Below are 25,468 nucleotides of genomic sequence, written 5' to 3' on the forward strand. Positions count from 1 at the left end.
TACAATCCATTACCTCCAACTCTGAGTAACATCAGACAGGTTAATATTAGTGGCAAAAAACACTTCATTCAATCCACAACATGTTTGACACAATAGAAACATTTTTTAACTTAATAAAACAAATTAAGTTTACATGTAATCTAAAAGTATTTCAAAATTCACTCTATTTCATCATTGTAATTTGCAATTAGTAAAACAATTTATTTCTAATATTGCAATTGTTTCATTCTGATTATAATGAGAAGAATATTAGTCTGTATACCTACATTATACATCACTTGAAATACTGTTTGTTAGAAGTCAACCACAAAGCACTTCTCCATTTCATACATGTTACATTTCAGTGATTTCAATTTTCCATGGAAAAGTACATGAATGATGCCTACTTAATACAGAAAGACTTCTAATAACTGTGATGTAGCTACCATTAAAAACACACATTCACATATATACTAGGAATGAAAGCATAACATCTACTGCTTTGAGAGTTGAATCACATCAATATTTGCTTGTCAAAAAATGCAAAAAATTATACTTTGTTACATTTTCACCCCACCCTGACCAGAAAGTATATTTTACATGTAATTATAACTCTCAAAAAACCTCTCTCTTTTTTCAAACTGACATACAAATAAATTATCTAACTATTTTAACTGGATTATTCTCTATAATCAACAACCTGGTTTAAAGAAATGGTTGAATGTGTTAGTGCCTTAGCACATTGTACTGTGAATCCTCTGATATCTATTTAGACTTGATTTTTGATTAAATCTGTTCCAAAATTTATTATATATGTAAAGTAGTTTTAAGTATCAATTCTGTGTTGTTCTCTAAGATATACCTTTTCGATAAATCTTTTTTCACATTCATTAAATTTGTAAGGTTTCTATCTATTAAAAATTTTCCGATGTTGAGCAATGCTTGAGAAAATATTGGAGGGTTTCTTTCAGTGTAAGTTCTCTCATGTCTTATAAGATCTGTGATAGAAGTAAAGGTATATTCAGTGCTCTACATTATTATTGTTTACTTTCAGAATAAGTACTGTTGTGCATTTGAAGGCTAATGCTTTGGGAAAGCACTTCCATAGTCATTACATTTATCTCACTTTTATGTAGTATGATGTCTTTGAGGTTGAGTAAGATGTGAGCAGTTATTGAAGGCTTTGCCACATTCTTCACATTTGTAGGGTTTCTGTACAGTATGAATTCTTTTACGTAGAGTAAGGTATGTGTTCTGGGTAATGGTTTTGCCACATTCTTCATATCTGTAGGATTTCTCTCCAGTATGACTTTTCTTTATGTACCATAAGGTGTGAGCACTGGGTAAAGGCTTAGACACATTCTTCACATTTGTATGGTTTCCCTTCACTATGACTTAACACAGAGTAAGGATTGAGGACTGGGTAAAGGCTTTACCACGTTCTTTACATTTGCATGGTTTCCCTCCTGTATGAATTCTTTTATGTAGATTGAGGTCTGTGCACTGGTGAAAGGCTTTGCCACATTCTTCACATTTGTATGGTTTCTCTCCTGTATGAATTCTTTTATGTAGAGTAAGGTGTGAGCACTGGGTAAAGGCTTTGCCACATTCTTTACATTTGTATGGTTTCTCTCCTGTATGAATTCTTTTATGTAGAGTAAGACTTGAGCACTGGGTAAAGGCTTTGCCACATTCTTCACATTTGTATGGTTTCTCTCCTGTATGAATTCTTTTATGTAGAGTAAGACTTGAGCACTGGGTAAAGGCTTTGCCACATTCCTCACATTTGTATGGTTTCTCTCCTGTATGAATTCTTTTATGTAGAATAAGGTATGAGCAGTGGGTAAAGGCTTTGCCACATTCTTCACATTTGTATGGTTTCTCTCCTGTATGAATTCTTTTATGTAGAGTAAGGTCTCTGCACCGGCTAAAGGCTTTGCCACATTCTTCACATTTGTATGGTTTCTCTCCTGTATGAATTCTTTTATGTAGAGTAAGACTTGAGCACTGGGTAAAGGCTTTGCCACATTCTTCACATTTGTATGGTTTCTCTCCTGTATGAATTCTTTTATGTAAAGTAAGGTGTGAGCACTGGGTAAAGGCTTTGCCACATTCTTCACATTTGTATGGTTTCTCTCCTGTATGAATTCTTTTATGTTCAGCAAGACGTGAGCAGTGGGTAAAGGCTTTGCCACATTCTTCACATTTGTAGGGTTTCTCTCCTGTATGAATTCTTTTATGTTCAGTAAGACTTGAGTACCGGGTAAAGGCTTTGCCACATTTTTGACACTTGTAGGGTTTCTCTCCAGTATGAATTCTCTTATGTGTAGTAAGTTTTGAGTACCAGTTAAAGGCTTTTCCACATTCTTCACATTTGTAGGGTTTCTCTCCTGTATGAATTTTCCTATGTCCAGAAACATTTGAGATGTGGTTGAAAGTTTTGCCACATCTATTATGCCTGAAAATTCCCTCTCCTGTAGGTCTTTTTTTATGTCTATTTAGATTTGAAAATTTGGTAAAGACTTTTATACATCTGAATATTTTCCTATGGGTAGTTAACAAACATTGGGTAAGACCATCGTAATATACTTTCTGCCTCTTACACTCATTCACACACTCCCAGTCTTCTCTTAAGTGTATATTTTCAAGGCCACAGGTTTCATATAGTCTCCTTATTGATTTCTGAAATGAGTCCTTTATGCCCTGCTCTGGCACCAGGTCTTGGGTGCAATGGGAAGACAATTCTGAAAGAAATGAAAATAACAAAGTATCTCACTAACTAGACTCAGGTGAATATACGTCACAATTTGAATATATGAAACTATACCAGGCACATTAGCAAGAAAGCACGATAGAATACCATGGTCTTATTTCCATGATAGATGTATGACCTTAAAAATATACTTACAAACATGACTTTTTGAGAAATCATAACTGCTAATGGTTCATAGCACCCCATATGAGAATGACACCAAGAACCAAATGGAACTGGAAGGGAAGTTTCTTAGATTTACCTAGCAAAGCCCTTCCTCACCGCTGATATAGAGGAATCACATTAGTAGTAAAATTCCATCTCCTGGACTCCCTTTCAAAAGAGAATGAAAGTATTGGCACATATGTCCATACATCTTGTTTTTTATGGCCTTTCCACAAGCTGGTTTCTGTCCTCTATGATAACTACATAACTCTCTGGGAAAGGTGTGTACATATCAAAAATAAAATTTTGCAGTATTATAATGATGGTACAAAAATATTTATTTACGCTACAAAATTTGAAAGACAAAATTAAAAAAGAGCATTACCATATATTAATTGATATACAATGTAAAAAGACATAATTATTGACATAAATATCATAAGGTTGGGGGCAGGTGTAAAGATTAAGAGTTTTTGTATGCAACTGAAGTTGAGTAGTTATCAGTTCAATGCATTTTGCAACTTCAAAGGATTTTAGGTAATTCTCACTGTGAACATCAGGAAAATGTTCATAGAGATACACAAAGGAAGTTGGACAAAGAAACAAAATATGTCCCTAAATATTAGTGGCACATAATGTAGAAGAAAAAAAGAGGAAACAAAGAAAAAATAGTGACAAAAGTTATATAAAACAATTAATATTAGGGAAATTATAGTCCTTCCCTTTGAGAAAATTATATAAATATTTATGTACCAGTATTTCCAGTCTGAAGACACAGTTAAATAAAGGGATTAAAAAATCCAACTATATTCTCTCTAAAGAGACTTTACTTCATATCTTGTGAAAACTATAGATTAAAACTGGCAGGATATAAGAAGATATACCATGAAAACCTTAAGCATATAACAGCAGTGGAGTTCAAAATTATATTAGGCATATTATATTTGAAGTGAAAAATGTTACAGTTTATAAAATATACTTTAGGCCAAAACTTTCACAAGAGACAAACAAGGACATTTAATATAAAAAGAGGTCATTCACTGAGAACCCATGAAAGTAATACATATATATGATATCTATCTTTATCTCACATCATGGTTCACAAATATATAAAGAAAATATTGACACAATTGAAGCAAGAAATGGACAGCAAAATAATAGGATACTTTCATATTCCACTTTCAATTATAATAAAGCCAGTCAAATTAATAGTAAGAAAACAGAAGATTTGAAAACACTGTGGAGCAATTAGACCTAACAGATATATAGAGAACACTCTACAGAATAATAATAGAACATACAATCTTCTTAATACCTCATAAAACATTCTTCCTAAAAAACTACCTGTTTGACCACAAAACAAGTCTTAACCAATTTTAGAAAATTGAAATTTTACACACTTTAATTTCTGACCAGAATGGAATGAAACTGTGAATAACCAACAGAAGAAACACAGAAAAATTCACAAATATATGAAAATAACACACTTTTGAACATGTTCGTGTTCAAGGGAAGAAGACTTAATGCTGTGAACATGTCGATAGTGGTCTACAGATTCAATGCAATTCCTTTCAAATACTCAATTTAATTTTTTCAAAAAGAGAAACAGCAAACCCAAAAATAATATGGAATCTCAAGAGACCACAAAGATCTGAACAATCATCAAAAAGACAAACAATGCTATTGGTACCATACTTCCCCATTTTAAAACATTGAAAAAGCTACAGTAGTCAATGAAGTTTTCTACGGGCAGAAAGACAGAAAACTGGACCAATGAATCAGAAAGAAACACGAATATAAACTCTTGCATATATTGTAAAATAAAAAGGTATCTTCACACTCATATTTATTTCATCATTATTCACAAAGGCCAGTAGATGAAAGAAACCCAAACTGCCCTTACAAAATGAAAGGATAAATACAATTTGAAACTTAGAAATAATGGATTATTTCTCAGCTTTAAAAAACAAATAATCTAATAACACGCACAGTAGAGATAAACCTTGACGACATTATGCTTAATGATGGGATGGGGGTATAACTACATGATGAATGCAATGCACACTGTCTGGGGAATGGACATGCTTGAAGCTCTGACTCGGGGGTATGGGCGGGACATGGGCAATATATATAACCTGAACTTTTGTACCCACATAATAAGCTGAAATAAAAAAAAAAAAGGATTATTTCCCCAAACTCATAGTAACAATTTATTATGTTTTTATATATTTGCATTATAAATTTACATTAACAAAATGAAATAAAACAAATTTATAGAATTCAAACAAAAAGTGAGTGGTGTTTTGGGCAGCTTCTCTAATTGAGACAGAGGCACCAGATGTATTTATTTACCATGGGAACAAGTACTTATGCAAACTGATTCTCCCTGGTTCAGCAAAATCCAATATGGCAGTTCTCCAGGGGAGGTTTGGTGGGGGAATATTGATAGATCCATTGTTTTCTTTTTCTTCTCCACACCCTCCCAATGGACACGAACTTTCATTTTCTGCCTGATTTTGAAACTGGGACCCTTCCCCAATGCTTCTCATCCTGTTGACTGTGCTGTCAGCAGACAGATACACCAAGTGTCTGTCAATGCGAAGATCACAAGCTGAGCTAGGTGAAAAAGCACCCATAGCACTGAGAGCTGGGCATCTCAGCACAGAGAATTCCAGCATCAGCTATGGTGGCGAGAAGGGGCCATGGTCTTCCTGTAACACTCTCAGGAAGAGTGAGTGCCAGGCCACCCTCCTCCTCTCTGAGTTGCAGCACCAGATACACTTTCCAAGGCAGGCTTGGCTGGTACTTTGCACCCCATTGCCAAAGGTGTGCTTAGTCACTCAGTGCAGCTTTTGCTGGAAGTGTGCTACCCGTTGCCCAAGGCAGGCTTAGTCACTCAGTGCAAGGTGCTTTGGCAGTTGCTATGGGGGGAGTGTGGTCACACAGCTATGAGAACCTTAAGCCAAAATTGCTTCCTGGCATGCCTGGAGTGTATCAGGTGCAGAGGGGGGGTGTCCATGTGCAGTGATTCTGGCTCTCTTGTTGCTCATAGCACACTCCCATGGGATGAGAGACATGCATCCTATTGCAGGCCTGAGGCACCAGGGTGGGGGAGGTCAAAATCCCTTACTTTTTCCCTGGGCTCCAGAAGTCCTGTGATTTTTTTTGGGCCAGTTCCTACCTTTTATCCTCCTCTCTTCTCAGCTGCTCAGTACCTGCTGTTAGTGTCCCGGACTCCACTTGTTTCAGACCGTATGGTCCATCGCTTACCAGGAATCATACTCCACTCCCCTCTGGTAAATTGTCAACTGTTCTACTTGAATGCTCTCACAAGCCTTGATTCTTATCAGCCATAGTGAAGTCTCCTTACATGATTATTTCTCTCACACCAGTATAATACACCTTCGGCAATAAAGAACTGCTGAAATTACAATTTTTATGACTACTCACCCAGTAAAGATAAAAGAATTATAGACCACAAACCAAGAAAACAAATAAGTAAGTTTGAAACAAACTAGACATAATTTTTACTCATACAGGCAAGCAAACACAGAAAATTATTTTAGCACTGGATAAATTGCTAATTCGTATTTAAATATTAAATCATACTATGTTAAAGTGATCAGAGTTGAATATTGTCACACAAAATTTCAATGTATAAGTAAAAACAAAGATAAAAATAACTGAACTTATCACAAGATTTCAGGGAATGCAGACGATTCACCAAACCTGTCCCACAGCAACAAAAAACATAAATCTCCAGAAACCAATGTTTAAGAAATGGAGATATTTGGACTTTCTGAAAAACCTTAGAAATAATCATCTGAAACATCCCCTACAAGCAAAAACAAAACACAGACAACAAAATCTGCAAAATGATGCCTGAAGAAACTAAGATATTAATAGACATAAAAACTATAGCAAGAACCCAACACAAATTGTAGAGCTGAAGAATACAATAACTGAGATGAAAAATTCACTAGAGAAGAACAGAAGCACACTTAATGAAGCAGAAGAATCAGAAAGTTGAAGACATTTCATTTATAAATATTGAGTCATGGAAGCAAAATTTTAAAAGGGACACAACTGAAGGTGGAGTATGGGACGTATTGGACATAATCAGGTAGACCAATATATCTAAGAAAGATTCCTAGAAGAAGAATATAGTGGGAAAATGGCAGAAAGATTATTTGGAGAATAAGGCAACTGAGAATTTTCTAAATGCCAGAGTGATAAAAAAAAATATTACCAATTAAGAAGGCTTCCTCTGGGAAATATTTTTTGTAAAAAAAGAGAAAAAATAAAGATTTTCCAAGCTAAGCAAAAGTCAATGCTGTTCATCACCACGGGAATAGGCCAAAAGAAATGTAAAGGGGGTCCACTGTGATGAAAAATAAAATCATGTTGGGTAGCATTATAAACAGTTAAAAACATAAAGCTCTGTGTTAAAGATAAATGTATAAACAGATATAGAATTCTATTTGATAATGATGGTTCATAAACCCTCATAATAAATCTATAGAACTTAAACTGAAAGCTTAAATGCGCAAAAATCTGTTCTCACATATACAATATAAAAGGTATAATTTGTGACATTAATAAGAACATGTGGCACTTTAAGACATGTAGGTTTTTTATTCACTTGAAGGGAAGCTGTTATGAGATTAAGATATATTGTTATAACATAGAGATTATTTAGGTAGTCTCCATTTCCTAATGTGGTCACAAACAGAATGCCTGTAGAAGGTATTCAAAAGCAAATGGGAAAGCAACCAAAGCATGTCATGTCAAAATCAAGGAAATAAAAATAAAGAGAATAAGACAGGCAATGAGGAACAGCGTATCTACAGGGCACATGGGAAACAATTAAAAATTTTCAATGGTAAGTTCATATCCTTCAGAAGTTACTTTAAATATAAGTGGTTTAAACTCTCTAATGAAAAATATGATGACTTTATGGATAAAAAACAAACAGCACTCTACAATATGCCATCTACGAAAGCCTTCCTTTAGCTCTGAAAAGTCAAATTGGTGGAAAGTAATTGTAAAAAAAAAATGTATGTAAATAATTAGAGGAGGAGAGTGTGGCCATAATTAAAGGAAATACTCCTTAAGTCAAAAACCATCAGAAGAGACAAAGACTGTTATAACATACAGATGAAATGTGTCATTTAGCAGAAATCTATAGCACAGGATACACATAGATATATACATACAATGCACGTATTTTATCAAAGATATTTTAAATATATATTATATACATCAGGACTTCTAAATATATTAAGCAAATAGGAACAAAAGTGTGGACAGAAGTGTTGCAAGAAACACCTAGCAAAACACTAATTATAGGAGACTGCAAGACCTCACTTTCAATAATGGATACAAAAATTTGATAGAAGATCAATAAGAAACAGATAACAGGAAAAACATTATAGATCAGTTAGATGTGAAAGACATTTAAAGAGAGAGAAGATGGCGCAGTGGTGGTGACTGTCTGGATCTGCGCTCCCAGTGAGGAAGTTGTGGATCCGGACTTGCCACAACGCTAGAGGACCACTCCCACACAGGAACAGTGGTGTGAATCCACAGAAAATCAACGTGGGACAAAGAGAGTGAGTGAGGTCTGAGGCGAACGAAAATTAGGATTGCGAAATTCTGCAGAACGCGGGACAGACAGTAGACAGCAGAGCGCAGGTCGGCTGCACCCACCTCCAGGTGGGGCAGAGGCAGCCTCCTGGGAAAGCGGTTTACTCTCCTCACTGACCTCCACTCCCAATTGTTTAGAGACCTGCCTCAAGCTAGTGCAGAATCACCGAGGGAGATGTGGGGCATTGCAGACAGGAGGCTTTTTCGGGAAAATAGCTTAGAACCTGGGGGGTCTCAGCTGAGACAACCCTTGGCGAGGAGGGACGGACCTGCGCTAGGGCAGAAAAGCACAAACGATCCCTGAACATATAATTACATTGTGCCTCCTTGATGCCTTTTTTGGCAGTTCTCCAGCACTGGCCCCCAGTGGGCATCCTTGCTCACCAGCCCCCCGGCAGTGGTGGTCTCTGCCTGCCGGGGAGCCGGTCCCCTCCAGCCCTGGAGCTCTGTGGGTGCCATCTTGAAAGCGAAGGCGAAAACGCTCGGGAGCCATAAGGTGCTGAGTGACTCTCTCTGCCCGGCGCCCTCCGCTGGTCTCTGAACCCACGCCAGGAGCATGGGATATGCATGAGCACACTGGGCAGGAGACAATAAAGGGTGAACAGCTTGGACCCTGGGGGAATCTCCGCCGGGACCGCGCTCGGCGTGAAGAGGCGGAGCTGCACTAAGGCGTAAAAAATAAATAAATAAATAAAAATAACAGGCTCGGTGAACTATATATTTCATTCTTGGTGTATTTTTTTCTGGTTTTTTTTTTTTTTTTTTTTTTTGTGGTGGCTCACGAGTCGGACAGCCTTAGCGGGCACCTTTGCCCTCCAGGCGTCTGGCTGCCATGCCTTTTTAACGCGGAAGCTAGATCCCCACCACCCTCGGAGCTCGGCGGGTGAGCAGGCACCATCTGGAAATTGACAGCGAAACCGCTCGGGACCCAAAAGGTGCCGAGCGGGCGTGAAGGGGCAGAGCTGCGCTAAGGCGTAAAAACAAAAACGTAGAGTCGCCGAACTATATACTTCAGATCTCTGTATCTTTTCATTTTGCAGTGTGGTGTGGTGTTGTGTAGTTTTGTTTTTGTTCTTTTTTGTTTGTGTTTTTGGTGTTTTGGTTTGGTTTTTTGTTTTTTTCTTATATATTTTTTTCTTCTTTTTTTCTTTTCTCTTTTTCTTCTCTTTCTTTTCTCTTCTTTTCTTTAATTTTCTTTTCTTTTCTTTTCTTTTTTTCTTTCTTCTCTCTTTTTGCCTTCTAACTGGGGAACCACAGTGAGATTCAGAACAGGCCAGGCCCCTGGCTCTGGTACATACCGAAACCTGAGCAGTCACCCCCAGCGTAGGCGATCTGCAGGCGCACAATCACCATCTTGGGGCCCACAGCCAAGTCACTGCAGAGCAATAGGGTGCCAAGAGGCTCCCTGGATGGCCCCATCCCCTGGTCCACGGACCTTATATAGGGGCCCCGCCCATGTGTAAACACTGAATACTTCTCCAGAAGCGAGAGTGTGGAGCCTGGTCCCTGGGGACATTGGGCCAAAGCAGACTTTTGCCCATGGGAGCTGCAGCAACTGGGGTGCTGAGGGAGCGAGGGCACCGTCCACTCCCCATAGCTAGTATCTTTCCTGTGGATTAAGACAGAAAACACCCCTACAGAGGAAGAACCAAAGGGAAACAAACAAACCAACAAAAAAAGAGAATTTTGGTCTACTACTAGTGTGGACCCTACCTGCCTTCTGAAAGACCACAACACAGGGTCCTAACTCGCCAAAGTGGTCTTGGATCACTCCAATCCTCTAAGATTGGACCCATCAGAAGCAGTCCCCCAACTGAAATAGAAAAATCTCTAAACAATACACAAAACTCTCCCCTCCTTGCCAAAGGAAGCAACATACCTAGACTGCTTCACAGCCTAACAATAGAGCACAAAGAGTGCTGTTAACCAGACTAAATGTATAAGAAAAGATCCAACGATAAATCTAGATGGGAAGGGCCCAGCAAAAAAACACAAGGAGCACAAAGAATCAAACGGAAAGCTCACCCCCAAAGAGAAATACCAGCTCTCAACCATTTGACACATACCAGACTCAAAACACCAACATGTCACAGGAAGAATTCCAATTATGGATCATAAACAAGCTGAATAATATACAAGAATCAATGGATAAACAACACAAGGAAACCACAAAAAAAAATACAGGATTCGGAAGAAAAATTCACTAAAAAAATGAAAATATTACAGAAAACCCAAACTAAACTCCTAGAAATGAAGAATTCACTCAGTGAGCTACAAAAAACTGTGGAAAGTCTCAAGAGCAGGGTAGATCAAACAGAGGAAAGAATCTCAGAAATTGAAGATAACTCCTTCCAACTAAATAAGTCAGTCACAGAGATAGATCAAAGAAGTAAGAGAAATGATCAGAGTCTTCAAGAAATGTGGGATTTTGTGAAGAAACCTAACTTGAGAGTTATTGGCATTCCTGAGTGTGAAGAAGATAATAAGTAAGGTTTGGACAAGCTATTTGAAGACATAGTCGAGGAAAATTTTCCAGGCCTCGCTAAAACTCTAGACATACAGATTCAAGAAGCTCAAAGGACCCCTGGGAGATTCATAGCAAATAGGAAAACACCACGCCACGTAGTCCTCAGGCTGACCAAAATATCCACTAAAGAGTCCCTTCTCTGAGCTGTAAGGAGAAAGAAACAAGTAACTTACAAAGGAAAACCCATTAGAATTACATCAGATTTCTCAGCTGAAACCTTACAAGCAAGAGGAGGTTGGGTCCCCATTTTCATGCTTCTGAAACAGAATAATGCCCAGCCTAGAATCTTGTACCCAGCTAAGCTAAGTTTTCTATACGAAGGAGAAATTAAGACATTCTGATAAACAAAGGTTGAGGGAATTCACCAAGACAAGACCAGCCCTCCAAGAAGTACTCAAAAGAGAGTTACACACGGATCAGCACAAGAAAGATCCACGAATGTTAAACTACTCAAGAGCTAAGGATCAAATTCCAGATTCCACAATGGCTCAGGAGAGAAAACACCACAATGAAGTTCTACCCAACAAGCTGAACAAAAAACTGTCTCCTTATCAGTTTTCTCAATAAATGTGAATGGCTTGAATTCCCTGCTCAAGAGACATAGACTGGCCTAATGGATAAAAAAACTCAATCCCAGTATCTGCTGTCTTCAAGAAACCCACCTAACCTGCAAAGATGCATTTAGACTGAAAATAAAAGGATGGAAATCGATATTTCAAGCAAACGGTAACCAAAAGAAAGCTGGTGTGGCAATCTTAATTTCCAATAACTTAGCTTTCAAACCAACAAAAATAATAAGAGACAAAGATGGCTACTACATACTGGTCAAGGGTACAATTCAACAAGAAGCCATGACTATACTCAATATATATGCACCCAACCTAGGTGCACCTAGATTCATAAAGCAAACCCTACTAGATCTGAACCAAATGACAGATAACAATACTGTAATAGCTGGAGACTTTAACACCCCACTGACAGTACAGGACAGATCCTCAAAACAGAAAATAAACAAAGACATAATGGACCTAAATAGAATGCTAGAACAAATGGGCATGACTGACATCTATAGGACATTCTACCCAAAGTCCACAGAATATACATTCTTCTCATCAGCTCACGGGACATTCTCTAAGATTGACCATGTCCTAGGACATAAAGCATGTCTTAAAAATTCAAAAAAATAGAAATTATACCATGCATCTTCTCAGATCACAGTGGAATAAAAGTAACAATGATCACAAACAGAAACCCTCACTCTTACTCAAAGTCATGGAAGCTAAATAATTTTCTCTTGAATAATTATTCTATAAAGGAAGAAATCAAGATGGAAATCAAAAGCTTCTTTGAATTAAATGACAATGGAGATACAACTTATCAAAATCTATGGGACACAGCTAAAGCAGTCCTGAGAGGAAAATTCATATCCATAAATGCCTATATCAAAAAGACAGAAAACCTGCAAATAGACAACCTAACCAATATACTCAAAGAGCTGGAGAAAGAAGAACAGAATGACCCCAAACCCAACAGAAGGTGAGAAATTACTAAGATCAAATCAGAATTAAATGAAAAGGACAACAAAGAAACTATAAGGGAAATTAATAAAACAAAAAGTTGGTTCTTTGAAAAGATAAAACAAATAGACACACCTCTGGCTAGACTAACCAAGAGCACAAAACTAAAATCTCTAATAACCTCCATTAGGAACATGAAAGGAGAAATCACAACCAATGCTACAGAGATACTAGATATCATCTATGAATTCTACAAAAATCTTTATGCACACAAACTGGAGAATGCGGAGGAAATGGACACATTTTTAGAAACACATAGTCTTCCCAGGCTCAACCAGGAAGAAATAGAGTACCTCAACAGATCAATATCAAGAACTGAAATCGAAACAGCAATAAAAAACCTTCCCAAAAAGAAAAGCCCTGGTCCAGATGGGTTCACACCCGAATTTTACCATACATACAAAGAAGAACTGGTGCCCATCCTACATAAACTATTCTCCAATATTGAGAAGGATGGAATTCTCCCCAACACGTTCTACCAAGCCAATATAATATTGATACCAAAACCTGGAAAGGACCCAACAAAAATAGAGAACTACAGACCAATTTCTATCATGAATATAGATGCAAAAATTTTCAATAAAATACTAGCAAATCGAATCCAAGTACTTATCAAAAAAATAATCCACCACGACTAAGTGGGCTTCATCCCAGAGATGCAGGGGTGGTTCAACATACGTAAATCTATAAATGTAATTCACCACATAAATAGAAGCAAAAACAAAAACCATATGATACTCTCATTAGATGCAGAAAAAGCATTTGACAAAATTCAACACCCTTTTATGATAAAAACGCTTAACAAAATAGGCGTAGATGGAACCTACCTAAAAATGATACGAGCCATATATGACAAACCCACAGCCAACATCATTCTGAACGGGGAAAAATTGAAAGCACTCCCACTTAGAACTGGAACCAGACAGGGCTGCCCACTGTCCCCATTACTTTTCAACATAGTTTTGGAAGTCCTTGCAAGAGCTATCAGGCAAGAGAGCAAAATCAAGGGAGTCCAAATAGGGAAGGAAGAGATCAAACTCTCACTTTTTGCTGATGATATGATGCTATATCTGGAAAACCCCCAGGATTCAACCATGAGACTCCTGGAATTGATTAACGAATATAGCAAAGTCTCTGACTACAAAATTAATATACACAAATCAGAGGCATTTATATATGCCAATAACAGTCAATCGGAAAACCAAATTAAAGACTCAATACCCTTCAAAATAGCAACAAAGAAAATAAAATATCTAGGTATATACCTAACTAAAGAGGTAAAGGACCTCTATCAGGAAAACTATGAAACACTGAGAAAAGAAATAGCAGAACTTGCAAATAGATGGAAAAATATACCATGCTCGTGGATCGGAAGCATCAACATTGTTAAAATGTCTATACTACCCAAAGTGATCTACAGATTCAATGCAATCCCTACTAAATTACCAACATCATTCTTCACAGACATAGAGAAAATAATTATACACATTGTATGGAACCAGAGAAGACCCCGTATAGCAAAAGCAATTTTAAGCAACAAAAACAAAATGGGAGGTATTAATTTGCCAGATCTCAAACTATACTATGAGGCCGTGGTTCTTAAAACAGCCTGGTACTGGCATAAGTACAGGGACACTGACCAGTGGAACACAACAGACAATCCAAATATAGAACCATCCTCATATAGTCACCTAATTTTTGACAAAGCAGGAAAGAATATACTCTGGGGACAAGAATCCCTATTCAATAAATGGTGCTGCGAGAATTGGTTAGCCACTTGTAGAAGACTGAAACAGGACCCACAGCTCTCACCTCTCACAAAAATCAAATCACGGTGGATAACAGACTTAAACCTTAGGCGTGATACAATCAGAATTCTAGAAGAAAATGTAGGAAAGACTCTTACAGACATTGGCCTAGGCAAAGAATTTATGAAGAAGACCCCTAAGGCCATCACAGCAGCAACAAAAATTAATGAAAGGGACATGATTAAATTAAAAAGCTTCTGCACAGCCAAAGAAACACTCACGAGAATAAACAGACCACCTACAGAATGGGAAAAAATTTTTGCATATTACACATCAGATAAAGGACTGATAACAAGAATCTATTTAGCACTCAGGAAAATCAGCAAGAAAAAATCAAGCAACCCTCTCAAAAAGTGGGCAAATGACATGAATAGAAACTTCTCAAAAGAAGATATAAGAATGGCTAACAAACATATGAAAAAATGCTCAACATCCCTAATCATCAGGGAAATGCAAATCAAAACCACAATGAGATATCACTTAACCCCAGTGAAAATGGGCTTTATCAAAAAAACCCAAAACAACACATGTTGGCGTGGATGTGGAGAGACAGAAACGCTCATACACTGCTGGTGGGACTGCAAACTAGTGCAAACCCTGTGGAAAGCATTATGGAGGTATCTTAAACAGATTCAAGTAGACCTGCAATTCGATCCAGCAATCCCATTATTGGGCATACACCCAAAGGAAAAAAGGTCATTCTGTAACAAAGACACATGTACCCGAATGTTTAGAGCAGCACAATTCACAATAGCAAAGATGTATAAACAACCCAAATGCCCATCAATACATGATTGGATTAGTAAGCTGTGGTATATGTATACCATGGACTATTACTCAGCTATAAGAAATAATGAAGATACGACATCTCTATGGTTCTCCTGGAGAGAGTTGGAACCCATTACATTAAGTGAAGTATCCCAAGAATGGAAAAACAAGCATCACATGTAATCACCAGAAAATTGGTTTCCCTGATCATCACCTAAATACACATCTGGGAATGACACCAATCAGATATCAGACTGAGGTGGGGGGTGGTGGGAGGGGATGGGTGTATGCCTACATAATGAGTGCATTGTGCACCATTTGGGGAATGGTCACGCTTGAAGGTACTGAGTCAGGAAGGGGGGGTGGGGAAGGGAGGGATATATACCTACATGATGGGTGCAACATGCACTGTCTGGGGAGCAGATACGCCTTGATCTTTGACTTGGGGGGAAAGGCAGTACATGGGTAATGTATGTAACCTGCAATTCTGTATCCCCCATAATAATAAAATGAAATAAAAAAAAGATATTTAAAGAGGTTTTCAGTGAAAAGTTGCAGAATACACAATAGTTTCAATCAGACATTGCAAATGCTATTAGGACACTTAAGTTTCATCAACTGGAAGAAGTCTAAAAACATACAACATATATTTTCTGGCAAAAATGAAGTGGACCTAGAAATCAAAAGCAAAAGATAAACTGGCTAATACAAAAATATGTCAAAATTAAACACACTCTTAAATGTATTCATGCTCAATGGTCAGATGATTTAAAATTGTTGAGATGTTAACAGTATACACAGTGATATACAAATTTAATGCAATGTCTATAACATTCTAATCATACTTGATCTTGAGATATATAAAAGATTTGGAACCCATTCTACTAAGGAAGTATTCCAAGAATGGAAAAATAAGCACCACATGTACTCACCAGCAAATTGGTTTCCCTGATCATCGCCTAAGTGTACATTTGGGAATAACACAATTGTGTGTCGTGTAGATATGGGGGAGGGAGTAGGAGTTGGGTGTATACCTTCATAATGAGTGCGATGAGCACTGTCTGGGGAATGGACACGTTTGAAACTCTGGCTCTGGGGAGTGTGGGGCATGGGCAATATAGATAACCTAAAATTTTGTACCCCCATAATAAGCTGAAATTAAAAGAAGGAAATACATGTATAAAACTCAGAGAAGAAAATAAAAGGGAAAGATCATGATATTGGTCCTGGCACTGTTTTAGTAGATGCAACATCAAATGCATAAGCAATAAAAATGAAGAAAAGAAAAATGGGATTCCATCAAACTTCAAAATGTCTGCACAAAGAAAAGATTCAGTGGAGTAAAAATGCCTTCTACAAAATGGGTAAAAATAGATGCAAATCACATATTGGATAGAAGTTAACATCATGAATATACAAACAGCAACTAAAATTCAACAACAAAAAGCGAATAGCTTGATAGAAAAATGGACAGTGGATTGATCTCGCATTTCTGCAAAGAAGAAATACAAAGGGACAAACAGAATTTGAAAGTATCCTTAAAATTGTTAATATTTTGAGAAATGCAAAGCAAAGTCACAATGAGATATCACCTCATATCCATTACATTGAGAACTTTTAAATAAATAAATACATATACAAATAAAAACAGACATACATATAGTGAGAATGTAGAGAAATTGAAATGCTGTCATGCTATTCAGAAACTTTGATTCAAAAATTATAAAAATATGAAATAGAACAGATCAAAAATAAAAAATATATAAGGAGACTAAACTCAGCAATATGGTGAGAGAGGAAGGATCCACTTGTATTTTTCCAAACAAAAACAAAACTTTGCTGGCCATCCACACAAAATTACACTTATCTGAATTTGGGGACTTAAATAGAAGGTCATTAAACCCTAGTGGAACCATAGATCTTGGAGGGTTATTTTGAATATTCAGGCTCTCATTCAGGTGCCAAAATAAAGGACCCATAATCCTGACTACAGACTACATCATGGGTCAACCAACTTGGATACACAGAATCTCTAACTGTTGCCTGTGACAAAGTTACAGTGGTGCTGTTCATCCAGAGACTTTGGGAGAGACACATCTATCTGTAGCCATGGAGGCAGACCTGAATAATTTGGTCTTCCTGTCATCTGAAAAGCAGACGTGTGACTCTGCTGCAGCTGTCTAAACTACAGTCCATGGTCAGTTCTTTCAGTGCATAGATCCACACAGAGACCTGAAGGGAAACTTCCAAGGTACTCATTGGGAGCCGCACCCATCCACACATCTGGTATCAGCCCCACCATATGCAGACTCAACTGCACAAACATACCGTAGTATGTTTGAGTAGAGTTCAAAATCCTGAAGGCAACCAGCTTACCCAGAAACAAGAGAGGATTGAAAACCGCCCAAGCCCTTCAGAACTGGCCCACCAAATGCAGACTCCACTGCAGAGCAAGGGGAAGCCTTGTGACCTAGCTAAAGCAACTCTTCATTGAAAACCTAGTGGACATACCTTTAGACCAAGTACCCAAAAGGAAACATCTTTACCTTCCAAAACCACTTTATAAAAACTGGAAAAGGTATTTAATCCTTCACATGCACAGATATCAATATAAGGAAAATGTGCAACCAGTCTTAATGCTTCTATTTTGTGATATTACTACAAGACATAAGTAGAAAAACTAGGCAAGAACATGACAAGAATCCACTCAAATTAGACAGGAAAGAGTAAAAATAACACTTTTACTTTACTAATACCACACTGTTTTCAGATGGCATTATCTTATATGTCAAAAACCATAAAGAAGATAGGAAAAAAAACCTTTATGAAGTAAAAAAACCACTCAGTTAAGTCACAGGCTATAAAATTTACATTCAAACATCAGTTGTTTTTCTATACACTAACAAACTATCCAAAAAAAAAGGAAAACGCTCTCATTTACAATAACATCAAGAGAATAGAATGCTAAGAAATAAATTTAACCAAAGGGGTAAAAAAAAAACAACCTTTACACTGAGTACTATAAGATATTAATAAAAGAAGTTGAAGATGACATGAGTAAATAGAAAGATATTATCCAAAACCATGTATGGATTCAATGCACTCCCTATCAAAATTCCAGGGGCATTACTCACAGTATTAACAAACAAATCCTAACATTTGTGTGCTATCTCATGTACCTTTGATGAGCCAGAACAATATTGAGAAAAAAGTAAAAAGGTTCTGGCATCACACTTTCGGATTTCAAACTATATTTCGACATGATAGTAATAAAAACACAATATGCACATAAAACCAACACAAAAAACAATGGAACAGCATGGAGAGCTCAGAAATAAACCGAAGTATATAAGGTAAACTAACCTTTACCTAAGGCACTAGCAATGTGCAATGCAGAAAGTATGGTCTCTTCAATGCTTGGTGCTGGAAAACTGGATACCCAAAAACAAATGAATAAAAGTAGACTATTGTTTTCTTACATGATATTCAAAAACTAACTCCAGATGTAATAAAGATTTAAATGGGAGACATAAAATTCTTTTATGAAGTTAACATGAAGAATAACTCAGCATCACCAAAACATCATGCAAACACAAATCAAAATTATCATAAGGTATCACCTCACAACTGTTAAAATGGCTAATGTCCAAAAGAAGAGACATAACAAGTGCGGGCAAAGTGTGCAGAAAAGCAATCCCTGTACACTGTTATTGATTTGTAAACAGGTAGTGTCATCACAGAGATTTGTTTAAAAATGTAAATAATAGAACTGGCTTATCATTCATCAATTCTACTTCTGAGTATAACCAAAGATGTAAAATGAATATCTCAAGAAAATTCTGTATCCCCTTGTATACTGCAGCAATACTTACAATGTATACAATAAATATATACAGTTATGCAATTCTTATTTGTGGAAAAATTTACCAGTTAAACACACACACAAATATATATACACACACTTACACACATATATGTGAATGACAACTTCCTGATAGTACTAAATAGGGGGAAATTATGGAATTCAAGTCTCAAAATACAATGTATCAATTGGGAGTATAAATATATTCAGCAATTTGAAGCACTGAAAGGGACAGTATATTTAAGGATTCTATGAGGTGAGTAGGGAAAATAAACTATAATACAGTTTGGGAATTTGGGTACAATAAAGTTGAAATTTTACTCTTATTTTATACTAGAAAAAAGAATATACATAAAAAAGAAAAAAGGATATTTCAAAGTGAAATAATGTTAGATGTTCTTAGGTTTAGGAAGGCGCTATGCATTTGTATAAAATTAATGAGTCTGAATTTCTATAGGATTGCCTCTGAAACCTTAGAATTGGAAATTATGATGCAGAAAATATGAAAAATCTGTCCCAGGGTTTCTAGCATTACTGAAGCAAATCACAGTATCTCCACTATTCCTTTTTACACATTTCAAAAATGAAGCAACAAAAGAAACTTCAAAAATGGAGCTGGGCATGGTGGATCACAACTATAATCTCAGCAATTTGGGAAGCCAAGGAAGGAGGATCAGCTGAGGTCAGGATCTTGAAACCAGCCCCAGCACCATAAAGAGACTTCATTTTAACAAATAATAATAATAATAGGAATAAATCAGCTGGCCATGGTGACTCATGCCCATAGTCCTAGGTACTTGGAAAATTGAGGTAGCAGGATCCCTGGAGCCCAGAAGTTTCAGTTTGCAGAGAGCTATGATCAACCACTGTACTCCAGATGGGGCAGCAGAGCAAAACGCTGTCAAAAGATGCTTTAATGTAGAGGTCTTCAAAATATGTAGAGATAATCCCATATCTCCTCGAACAATAGAAGTGTTTACAGATAACGTAGTCCCTTATAAGCCATGACCAGAAGTTTGGCTCTCACTGAATTCTAAAGAAGATCACTAAAGATGTACAGTTCTTAGAGAGTTTAAGAAAATGGGACAGAAGATATCCTTGTGTAAGAGAAAGAGAAACATACACAGGCTTCTCAAAAAACATTTCCAAAGAGTGGAGCATTCCAAATCACTTTTTAATATCTGCCTTTCTCCTTGAGCTTTGGCTTTTTAACATTTGTTATCTGCTTTACTGTATCTCACCTACCTGTATATTTAGCTGTTGTTTCCTCTTTATTCATAATCCAGGGCTCTATCCCTTGCTCCAGACATGTGATCAGCTCTGGCTTTGAGACTGCAAGACCTGTTTTATTAGAAAAAATACACATGACTTTTGCTGAAGACTCTCTAATTACTAATCTTTTAAGTACTATAATTATAGACAGAATATTATAGAAAATTTTAGAAAATTGTTTTCCAAAATATGGTTTTCTCACAGACCCTGTAGAACGATAAGAAATTATTTCAAATTTATAGCTCCAGAGCACCAATTCCCACTAGTATCAAATAAAAAATAAGTGGTGGAAATTGTGTTCTAAGGTGCAGGCAACAATTATATACCCTGATTTCTAGAGGAACCACTAATCTAGAGTGAAGTATACAGATCAGCTCAAGAAAGGAAAAGGTTCATGATAAGATGAGACGTCTAGTGATTTTATTTTCTACACCAAAATCCTTCAAATTTTCCTTAAAAGCAGGGATATAAAATTCATTCATGTAAAGTGGAAACTTCAAAGAAACAATCTAAAAAAATAAAATAATGCCCTTAGTGTGGAATAGGAATTGTGTATTGAAGTGATCCTCACCAAGGGAGACCAGGTTTCCGTAGTTCTCTAACATCACATCCCTATACAAATTGCGCTGAGCATTGTCAAGGCATGCCCACTCCTCTGGAGAGAATTCTATAGCCACATCCCTGAATGTCACCAGTTCCTGAAAAAAGACACATATTTCCCAAGTTGCCAAGGAGAGAATTCTTAATTTGACTACAAGGAAAATGAAAGTTATGAGAACTGTTTCTGACATATGGGTGACTGGAATTATCCAATAAGATATTTTTTAGCATAGTGATATTCTTGGACATATTCTCTAATTCTCAGGAATGAAGATCGTATAACATGTATGAAACTAGTGTGCATATGATACTGTTTTGCATGATAAAGTATTTAATATAAAATTAAGGGCCTCAACACTGCAATATAAATTTGTGCTATATTTACATCATATGAAATAAGTTGTGCATATTCTCACACAGAGAAACAGTGAGTTAGAAGGTATCACCCAATTTTCACGTGTATAGTAATGAACTGGAGATCTTGTTAAAATACAGATTCTCATTCAGGAGAACTCGGGTGGGGTCTGAGTCTCTGCATTTCACATAATATAACCAGTGAAGCCAGTGCTTCTGGCCTAAGGAGAATATTTTGTCAACATCCAGTAAGTGGTAGATTTTAAATTTATCTCACTTCATTTGACCAGAAGACAAAGATAAGAGCCTTCATTTTTCAAAGCAAGCTATAAAAAGAAAGGGGAGCTTCCAGTGTAAATGTGATAGTTCATGCACATCAGTCAGTAAATTTCCAAAAGACATTTAATCATAAAGAAAAAAACAATTAACTTTACTTTGGATGAATCTGTCAGAGAGCACCTTAACCAAGTGAATGAAATTAACAACAAATGTAGTGGGACAAATTGGTATTAGGCACCATTGCACAGAGGATAAAAAAATCACTGCTGGGATGGTAGTGCCCAAAAATATGTAACCATGAAGAATCATCAGTTTTATGCAAAGTTCAAGTTATAGATATTTCCCATGTTTTGTAATCTTTAATAATGTATGTAAATACTTTTGAATTTTACACAGCAAGTCTTCTATTTTTTATTTTCCATAATTTTCTTGTTATCCTAGGCAATCAATGCTATCCTCTTTCTGCATTTTCCAAATACTATTTCACATAGAGCTGATGAAAACATCCAGATCAAACCTTGAAAGTACATGTTCCCCTTCTTCACTCAAATACAAAGACCCTATCCCATCCCCAATAGGAATCTAAGATATCCACACTATTGTAGGTTGAATTGTCACAATGGGAACATTTTCAATATTACATATCAGGCATTTGTTATGAAATTTGTTTATTTTATTAAGAACCTTGTGTGGAGAGAATGTAGAGCAGGTTTTGTTATGTAGGGAGGAAGGATTTTCCAGTTCTCCTTGACTAACCTAAGAAGAAATGAAAAAAAATGTAGTGGAAAAAAAACTCATTAGGCATAAATATCAGAAGTAAAGAAGTAAAGGTTTACAAGTTCTAAAAATTGAAGTTCTGCATGACATTCCAGGAGGAACAGTGGACACAGCCCCCTAACCTGGGACACACTTACCTGAAAAACAGCCATTTCTTCTTCTCCTTCTCCTACTCTGAAATTTCTTTTCAGGTGAGATTGTATAAAACAATCAGAATTACATCTTGAGACTATGCCCTGAAAGGAGTCAGCACAATTTCTTCACCTGTTTACACAGCATCCACAAGCAGGAGGACCACAAAATGCAGAAAAGGCTACACTCACTGGTTCTTAGTCACAGGAAACAGTCAGGTATGATGTCTCCTTATGGAGACTAAAATGTGAGGTTCTCCTGTCTTTCCCTTGGTGACCTACCCCTGCCACACGTGCCAGGACTTTCTGCTACAGCAGTGGGAATCTGGACCACACTGATCTGCCCCTACAAAACCCAAAACAGCAGGCCCTGTGACTTCTCTCTGGAACAAAGTCTAAACTCAATCTCATGAATGTATTTGGGAGTTCTAATGCTTGACCCTGGTATCAAATTAGAATTATTTGGGGCACAATTAAAACCACATGGATGTTCCCACCCAGCCCCATAGACAGGTGATGGAGTTTCTTTTAAGCTAGCCAGGTGATCCAAATTGAAAGGTTGGGCTGAGAGGCAATTACTTAAAAATTGTCTCTGAACCATCAATGTGAATATAAATCATGTGATATTGTGGGCCTCAATCTAAGAAATGTGGTCTGCTGGTGTGGAAGGGGTACATTAAGTGGTTTCTTTGTCAAGTCTGGTTTTAGTGCTGATGTTGCTCAACCTAGATCCATTATTAGTAGCACTCAGCTAGAGACAGCAAGCACAGCATACAGAATGTCTTATGCCCAACACTCATCACAACACAGATACTTATTTTCCAAAGTGAAGACCAGCATAATGCAATGTCTACTGAGCATGTACTGTGTGCTTAGAAGGATGGTATGCTGCACCGTGAAGAAGCCTTTACATTGATTGTGACTTAATCCTTAAAATACCAGAAAAGGTGAGTACTAAGTATCCAATAATTTCCAAAAAAATTTAGTTGTGATGCCAGCTTTTCTATTCTTCTCCCACAACTATAATAGGATACTACACAAGACTTAGAAAATTCTTTAATCCCACCCTGAAAAGTCCTTTCAAAGTCAACTTACAAAGTCCATGTTGATCTCATACACTGCAGAAAATGTCTCCCTTGGGTTTTTTTTTTTTTTTACATCCTTAGTCCAAAGTCTGCCCCTGTCTTTTGAATTGCAGATTGAGGGCAGGTCTATGTTGGATCAAATTTGCTGTGTATTCTCTGGTGTTACAGTGAGGTAAGGAAAAGAGGAGGAGAGATTCCCTTATGGGACCTGCTCTAATGCATCCTGAAAAACCTCAGGCCTTAGATTCAGAATTCAGAGCTGCATATTTAGGCCACTAGAGAGGCATGGATTCAGTAGCACCCACGGCACATTCCCTGGCATTTGGGCAAGAGGACAAGGCAGAAGGGGAATTTTTGTGTTCAAACCAGTGCACATTATCTTGTTCTGGCTTGTGTCATGTCCCCATCGTCTCTGAATCCATTTCAGTTCTGAAGATGTCAGGTGCATTTAATGAAAGGCTAGTACTACTGATTATTATCCTGTGAGAGTGTTTTCATAGGAATCTGGTCTAAGTATTCCCTTGATGAGACAGCAGACCACAAACAGGGACAGAGAACTTACTGTGTGCAGATGAGGGGACAGTGAAGGTCTGTGCTGCACAGTTGTGAGTTTGTGACTGGAAGACAAAGAAGGATCTAGTCTTCAAAGCACCTCCAGTGTAAATCCTGGGGGGCACATTTTATTTTCATGTTACATTTTTTTAATTCTGGAAAGTGTTCAGGAAATATTTTTGAACATAATCTCCAACACAGAAAACCTCTCCACAAAGTTAGAAGAGAAATAAAAAACCCTTTTATTACTGAATTAAACCATATGTGATGTACATAATGCCAATCCACTGAGAGATTTCAAAGACATACATAAAGTCATTACTTTACATTACAAAGCAAATCCTACCTTTTACATACATGTTCTCTAGATAAATAATTAGTTTTGAAGTAAGAAGACTTGACAGCACAATTTGTCATACACAGAAATTTACTTGGTAATTTACTTGGTAATTAGTGAGACTCTCTTTTTTGCTAATCGGTTTTATTCAAATAAAAAACACGCATCTCAAGTGTATGTAGGAGGAGATAATTTTGCAACTTAAAGCTAGGTGCTCACTGAAGTTAGCATCTCGTCTTCATGTGGAAATTGTGTGATAGGGCACTATCTTCCTTGATATTTCATTTCAAAGAGACGTATTTCAGGTTCCAAAAAAGCATTTTTTATTTCAGCCTATTATGGGGGCACAAATGTTTAGGTTATGTATATTGCCCTATACTATTTGCTCCAATGGCTGTATTGAGAAAATAGATGTTTAAGAGTCAGAAGGGAGGAGGGTGATTGGGGTTGAGGGATCAAATCTTATCTACTGGGTGCAATGTATATTATTGAATGAAGGATACACTAAAAGTACTGAATTCAACACCACATAATTAATCCATTTATCAAAAAAAAACCCTGTTACCTGCTAAATTTATTGAAATAAAAATAAATTAGACCATTTTTATAATCACAACCTTGTAGTATAGTTTGAAGTCTGGCAAATTAATACCTCCCATTTTGTTTTTGTTGCTTAAAATTGCTTTTGCTAAATGGGGTCTTCCCTGGTTCCATACAAAATGTAAAATTATATTTTCTATATCTGTGAAAAATGATGTTGGTAATTTAATAGGGATTGCATTGAACCTGTAGATAACTTTGGGCAGTATAGACATTTTAACAATGTTGATTCTATCGATCCATATTGGCAGAAGTGCAGGGACACAGAGCAGTGGAACAGAACAGAAAATCCAAATATAAAACTATCCTCATATAGCCATCTAATCTTTGACAAAGCAGACAAAAACATACTCTGGGAAAAAGATTCCTTATTTAATAAACGGTGCTGGGAAAACTG

The 25,468-nt window shown here is 36.9% G+C and overlaps 1 protein-coding gene across 1 annotated transcript; it reads right to left on the minus strand.

Moving 5' to 3' along the window:
• Positions 1 to 1,374: 1,374 nt before the first annotated feature.
• Positions 1,375 to 22,518, minus strand: LOC138378766 (zinc finger protein 737-like). The gene is made up of 4 exons (XM_069464136.1): positions 22,504 to 22,518; positions 20,928 to 21,054; positions 20,330 to 20,425; positions 1,375 to 2,723 (listed from the first exon to the last, which is right to left on the minus strand). Exons 1-4 carry the CDS (start codon positions 22,516 to 22,518, stop codon positions 1,375 to 1,377), a joined length of 1,587 nt encoding a protein of 528 aa, XP_069320237.1.
• Between the last annotated feature and the right edge of the window lie 2,950 nt (positions 22,519 to 25,468).

Source organism: Eulemur rufifrons, chromosome 30 (genome assembly GCF_041146395.1).
Source record: "Eulemur rufifrons isolate Redbay chromosome 30, OSU_ERuf_1, whole genome shotgun sequence".
NCBI lineage: Eukaryota > Metazoa > Chordata > Mammalia > Primates > Lemuridae > Eulemur > Eulemur rufifrons.

Coding starts and splice junctions, on each gene's coding strand:
- LOC138378766 (XM_069464136.1), bottom strand. Junction 20,426..20,927: donor CGGAAACCTGGTCTCCCTTG/GTGAGGATCACT, acceptor CTAATAAAACAG/GTCTTGCAGTCTCAAAGCCA. Junction 2,724..20,329: donor AACAACAGCTAAATATACAG/GTAGGTGAGATA, acceptor CATTTCTTTCAG/AATTGTCTTCCCATTGCACC.